The sequence below is a fragment of the Oxyura jamaicensis genome, chromosome 1 (genome assembly GCF_011077185.1).
Source record: "Oxyura jamaicensis isolate SHBP4307 breed ruddy duck chromosome 1, BPBGC_Ojam_1.0, whole genome shotgun sequence".
Classification (NCBI taxonomy): Eukaryota; Metazoa; Chordata; class Aves; order Anseriformes; family Anatidae; genus Oxyura; species Oxyura jamaicensis.
The window spans coordinates 113,120,782-113,126,781 of record NC_048893.1 but is presented as its reverse complement, the minus strand read 5'-3'; the positions used below and the strand labels follow the sequence as shown (position 1 = coordinate 113,126,781).

Here is a 6,000-nt window from a genome sequence, read left to right as displayed (position 1 = left end):
GTTGAGTTCATAAATAAGTTTTGAAGGATCTATGTGCAAGGAAATTATTGAAAGCAATTTTATTAGCAGGAGAGTTGTTTGCTACACTAGAAAAGATTCAAAGGACTTGAAGTCTGAAAATCACTCCCTTCAACAAGAGAAGCAGGAGTTTCATCTTTTTAACGAGAAGTTAGTGAATTCCCTTTCTGGATTTTCATGTACTCCCACAATAACACACCATCTACATTGAAAACCCCACTTGTGAAGTTATGCCGGTTCTATAGAGCCGGTTTTCACAAAGCCTATGCCGTGACTTGATTTCTTTCTTTCACATTTGAGGGTTTCCAGGAATTATGTGAATATCCTGGATTACACATTCTTTAAAACAAGGTTCCTGACTGCATCTGACAAGTGCCCAGCACAGCAAGACAAAGTTACTCATTATCGTAACATCACAGAATACGAGCATATTGTATCACATCCTGCCTGAAATTTAAATGTTAGCACATGACTCAAACACAATGCCATCTGATAGGAGTCAAGTACCAAAAAATGAAGCCTTTTTCCTTGAAGTCCAGGAAAACACAACAGTGGGAAAAAGTCTGTGCTGTGCCCTTCCTTACATTATCCCCCCGTGCCAGAGCAGCCGGGCTGGTTCACTGAACAAAACGCATGCAAGACACGCACCGCATGTACCAGCAGAGTTACGAAGTTCCTTGACCTTGCATTCCAGCTCGATTTTAGAGGCGCGGCAAAGACCTCTGCAAGACACTCAGATTGGGTTACACAGATACAAAGGGCATTCACCTTTTCTTTTTTTCCTATAGCTATGAAACAGGGCTAGCAAAAGGCCTCGTCTCGATAAGGGTTCAAATCCTGCTACAAATCCAGCTCAGGAGAGCGTAGGAAACGGGTGAAAACAAGACACTTCAGTTCCAACCCACTCCTTAGCTGATTAACTCAGTGTTTATCACACCAGCCCTCCTTAGAAATAAAAAAGCACACTAGGCGACTCGGAACAGCTAGCGATCACAGCTACCGCGAGCAGACTTAGCAAACACGTAAGCGTATTAACGGGCAGCATCTAATTTATACTTTCACTGTTTAGATTCCCTCTGACAGCTCGCAGCCTCCTCCTGTCACCACGGAACAAACGACTAGGAATACATTTCGGCACCGGCACAGATCTGAACGACAGGGTTCACGTTACTGCGCTGAGCCTCGGTTAACGACAGCGCAGCAGCTTGAGGGCGGCCCTCCAGTGGGCCCTTAATAAGGGAAGTGTCAGAGAGCTCATTTTGAAGAGCCATTTCCTTATTCTTTCATCTTTTTAATGTTAAAGGCAGATTTCTTTCCCTTTTACAAGCACGGCGTATGCGGTACCACTCGTGGCTCCAAGTGACTCTCTGCTCTTTATTCCTCAGCACGCGAATTTATACATTTGCCGATTTTAAATTTCATAGTTGGAGTCAGTAATACGCTTTTTAGTTTTTACAGGACAATAAAATCGCTCGCCAGAGGTTTCTGACTCAAAACTCTAAACAGCAGATTGATGTAGGCCTCTTGATCCTTCTTACCATATTTTTGCCAAGTCTGAGTATAAAATAGCTGTTCTAGTAATTGCACCCAGGGATTTGTGCCCAATAGCCAGATAGACTGCTAAGGCTGACTCCACGTTCCCTTTGATCTCGCATATTCTGCTGCTTGAAAGAATACAGACAGGTGATGGAAAATGCTGGAGCTATTGCAAGTACAACTGCTCAAAGACCAATTAACACCAAAAAAAAAAAAACACAAAATGAACAAAAAGCCAAAATGGAACCAAACCCACAACAGCTGGTGGTCATCAAGGCAGCTTTCCCAGAGGGCAGAAGACTGTTACTAATAGGATGGAAATACAAAATTTACTGAGACCAACTGCAACTGCTGATAACATATATTGAGAAGTCCCTTATTTCTCACATTTTCTGCAGAGCGAGAGTGAAGCTGGGCAGCCACGTTAATTTTAATTGTGGAAAAAATAAGTGGGAACAGAAAGAGTCCCACTGAACAATTAGCACAAGGAGCTGATTTTTACCATTATGCTGTTTTCCCCCACGTTTAAATAACATTCAAGCGATTCTACACATAGAAATAAATTATTTCTCAAAGTGTAATCAGTGTAGTATCAATCATTAGTGACGGCCTCGTGAGATTCTCGTGTATTTTATATAGCTTTAATTACTGCAGAACCTGGATGCCACAACCCTTAGCAGAAGAAGACTGTGTTCTCCCTTTACACTAACACAGGTTTTGAGATGTCTCAGCCACATTACATAAATTTACATTCATCTACTAACACACATACACTGTTGGCACAAGAGACGAATGCTACTTACCCTGTTCTGAGCAAAGGATTTAAAATTCAAATCCAGAGTAAATATAACCTCTTTAAAGCTGGGTATACATTTATGTGCAAGGAGAACAGCTCACCGCATTACGGTGACAATAATACCTGCTAAAATCATGGCACATACTGAACAGACACATCCAGAAAAGCCATTGCTTTCCTCGACACAGTGCTGAAAGAATGGTCAATATCAAAAATTTGGAGGCACTGAAAACTCAGGACAGTTTTACTCTTTTTTGTATAAACATATATGTATGCACGAATATTTACGTACACACTGAGGGGTAAAAAAGCTATTTTTATTCACTGATGATTCATTGATCTGTTGCTTGATCGTAAAAATCAAGCAGTGAGGGACTCCAAGAGCCAAGAAGAATTGTTCAAAAGCACAAACATAAGTTATCATACCTTTATTGATTTATAATAGATTATACATCAGAGCTAAATAGAAGAATTTTTATCATATAATCTGCACATTCGTTTTAAATGTGGATCTTTCAGTGCCTTGGTGATGGTCTTCCAGAAGATGGCTGCGGCTGCCTGAATTTTGAGAGAACCACAACAGAATCAACGAAGGTGTATATATTATACTCATGATGCTGGAGGTTCTTGTAGGTAGAATTATCAAATTCTTCTGGATCAGGCTGAGCAGCTGCTGCAGGCTCTGTGAAAACAAATAGTAACTGGTGACTATAAAGATGCTACTACAGAGGGCAGTATCCTTAACTGCTGAGCCAGCCTTCATATATTTTCAGATCCCACATCCAGGCAATATTAAAAAAAAAAAAAAAGTCAGCAACAATAACAAAAGGATAAGTTTAGGATCATACAAGGTGCCAGCAGAGCTCAGTAAAGTAGCACAGTAGTATGCAGCAGGGGAATGGGAAACGGTACAAGTCATCTAATACAGCACAGGTTTTCAAATCCAAACCACCACCTAATGCTGGGGGAGGACTGGGCAGAACGCTCATTTACATTTTGAAGACATATGTCTGCATTTCCTGGCTCTTTCACAGTAGCCTTGGTTTTCACTTCGGCCAGAACAGTAGGTGACATTCTTAGCAAGCCAGAAGAGGCAAAGAAGCAGCACAGATGATATATCACGTAAGACCATGAGATACATCTTAGAACTACTTTACAGATTGATTATTTTTTTTTTCCATGGGGAAAAGTGACAGCGTTATTAAGATCTTCATAGTTTAATTTCACGTGTGGTTATACTGAACAAATAGATCAAGAGCCTTTGATGTACATTTTCTTTCTTGGAGAAAGAATTAATTGCAATAGAATCTTCTAAACTTTGTAATAAGCTCTTCCTCCTAAAAGAGTAATCTAATAAAGCTATTCAGAACTCCTTACTTCGCATTAAAACCAACATTAATTCTTACACTTTTAGAATATTATGCAAATAGAGGCAGTACTATTTACATAAAAGGTTCCTGTTATGGGCTAATTTTATAACCAAGGAAATTGCAAGGAATAAAGCTTTGTTCCCAATATTAATTTATTCTCATACTCCCAGAGTTTTAACAATAGGAAAGACATGAGCATAACCTAGTGAAAAGCTTCCTTGTTTAAATTTGCATGTAGTGGCTTATGTTAGATCGCATTAAGCTCCTTTTTGTAATGCTACACCCTACAATAAAAACTCAAGAACTCAGGCAACTGAACACCAGAATTTCCCTTAATTACGATATGATTATAGCAATGTAAAATGCTATCAGTTTAAGATCGTATATGCTTAAAATTCAGCAAGGCTTGCTTATAAATTGGCACACAGTGAGCCCCGGTTTCAGCAAAACAACGCACAACCTATGAAAGGAAATACCCCGAGCCTACTGCTCCGCTCCTCCTGAGGCGGCCCACAGGAGACACCGCTACACGTATAAAAGCCAGATGATGCGGTCTTGGCTGCAAATAGCCCCAAGAAGAAGCAGGCGTAGGCAAGCGTACATTCAACCTGCAAGAGACAGTTGTTCCAAATTACGAGACAGATGCTCAGGAAGAAAAGCAGATGGAGTCTCATTTTTCCTGCCCAAATACACTGTACTTGGCTTCTCAAAGGAAAAATTTATCCCTGAGATCATCCTCCCCGCACTTCAGACTTCTTCTCTGCTTGCTCTCTTAAAGAGCAAGGGTTTCACAGGATGTTCTTCCAAAATGAATCAGAGATATATTTCTGAGTTACCGCGCTGCTATTTTGCTACTTCTTTAGCAGTTCAAGTCAGCAGTTTTTGCCGACTGCTTGGTATGCCTGCTCTACAAAGCAGATGACATCACCTGAACACCTAGGTCTGCAATGAGAAAAATTGCTTTTACATCTTCGGTACGCTTGCTGCAGAGTTTGCAGATGAGTGAAAGAGCACAGAAGTACAGACCACAGAAGGTATCATTGACTGCGAACATTAAACGTGGGAAAGCAGTAGCTGTTTTCAAAGAAGGCCTCAAAAGGGAGAACAAGATACCCCGAAGACAGCAGTGATGCTGCTGAACAGCACAGCTAGGTTTCACGCTCTGCTATCCTCTGACATCCAGAGGTATTTCACCAGCAGTCAAGGAGCGTGAACCCACCTGCACCAACCTGTACAGCCCTACCATCTCCACAGAGCAAGAGGACCTCACGAGCACAAGTGCTTCTTCCAGCATAACCAGGTCTACCAAAAAGGTTTTGCTGCTGGCGTGGCTACGTATCTGAGACGTGGTTATTTTATAGGTCTGCAGGGCAAGTTTGCCACGTGGGCTTAATCTTACTCTGGATTTACAGCATCAGAGTAGGGGAGGCTGTTTCATGCATCTACGAAGTGCCATAATCTTCACCTTGAATCAATAGCACATTTCAAGACCAAGTCCTCCTTCTCCTACTCCTATTCAAGTCTCTCCATGTCTCTCGTACTGAGGAACCCAGAACTGGACCCAGCGTCCTGGTGTGGTTGCACCAGCGCTGAGCAGAAGGGAGGATCACCTCTCCCCACCTGCTGGTGGCACTCCTGATGCAGCCCAGGATACCGCTGGTCCTCTTTGCTGCCTGGGCACACTGCTGGTTCCTCCTGCTGTCCACTAAGATCCCCAGGGCCTCTTCTGCAAGGACATTGCTTGAAGGATGTTATCCTCACAGCTTTACAGCGATGCTGCTTTTGTTTCAAGCAGGCATTTTTGTTAATTCACAGAAGCAACGAGAAGGGTGGTATTAAGAATGGTACGCTGCCTAAGTTGGATGTCAAACGTGGAAAGTCATAAGAGATTGGGACAGAGGGGCATTTACTACTGAAATACACAGGGCAAGATCAGCAGGGAAGTCAACAGGACTGGTGGCAACTAGGAAGGGTAAGTTAGGGGGGTGCAGCTAGGGAGAGCATTATACATTGCACAATGCTTTTTCCTGAAACAAGTCACTGCTTCCTCTCTAACTCACAGCAAGACCTGGGTTATGGCATCAGCTCTATGCTACTTCAGCATGACTCTCTTAAAAGCTACCGACAGAATCAACATCTGCTTCTGGCATTACATTATGATTTCTTGAAGCCTCCTGAAATCTGAAGCACTGCAAGAGTTTGGGAAAGAACAGGGAGGAAGGAGAGGGGGAGGGAGAGCAGGGTTTAAACAGAAATCAGATGGTACCAAATTTAGCTCAG

The 6,000-nt window shown here is 42.2% G+C and overlaps 1 protein-coding gene across 2 annotated transcripts in view; it reads right to left on the bottom strand.

Moving 5' to 3' along the window:
- Positions 1-2,761: 2,761 nt before the first annotated feature.
- Positions 2,762-6,000, bottom strand: part of NDUFV3 (NADH:ubiquinone oxidoreductase subunit V3) — an 8,043-nt gene continuing 4,804 nt past the window's right edge. For both annotated transcript variants that reach the window (XM_035315888.1, XM_035315889.1), the window contains one exon: positions 2,762-3,032. In XM_035315888.1, coding sequence (XP_035171779.1) covers positions 2,866-3,032 — 167 coding nt within the window. In that variant the 3' untranslated portion in view covers positions 2,762-2,865. The remainder of the gene's footprint in view (positions 3,033-6,000) is intronic.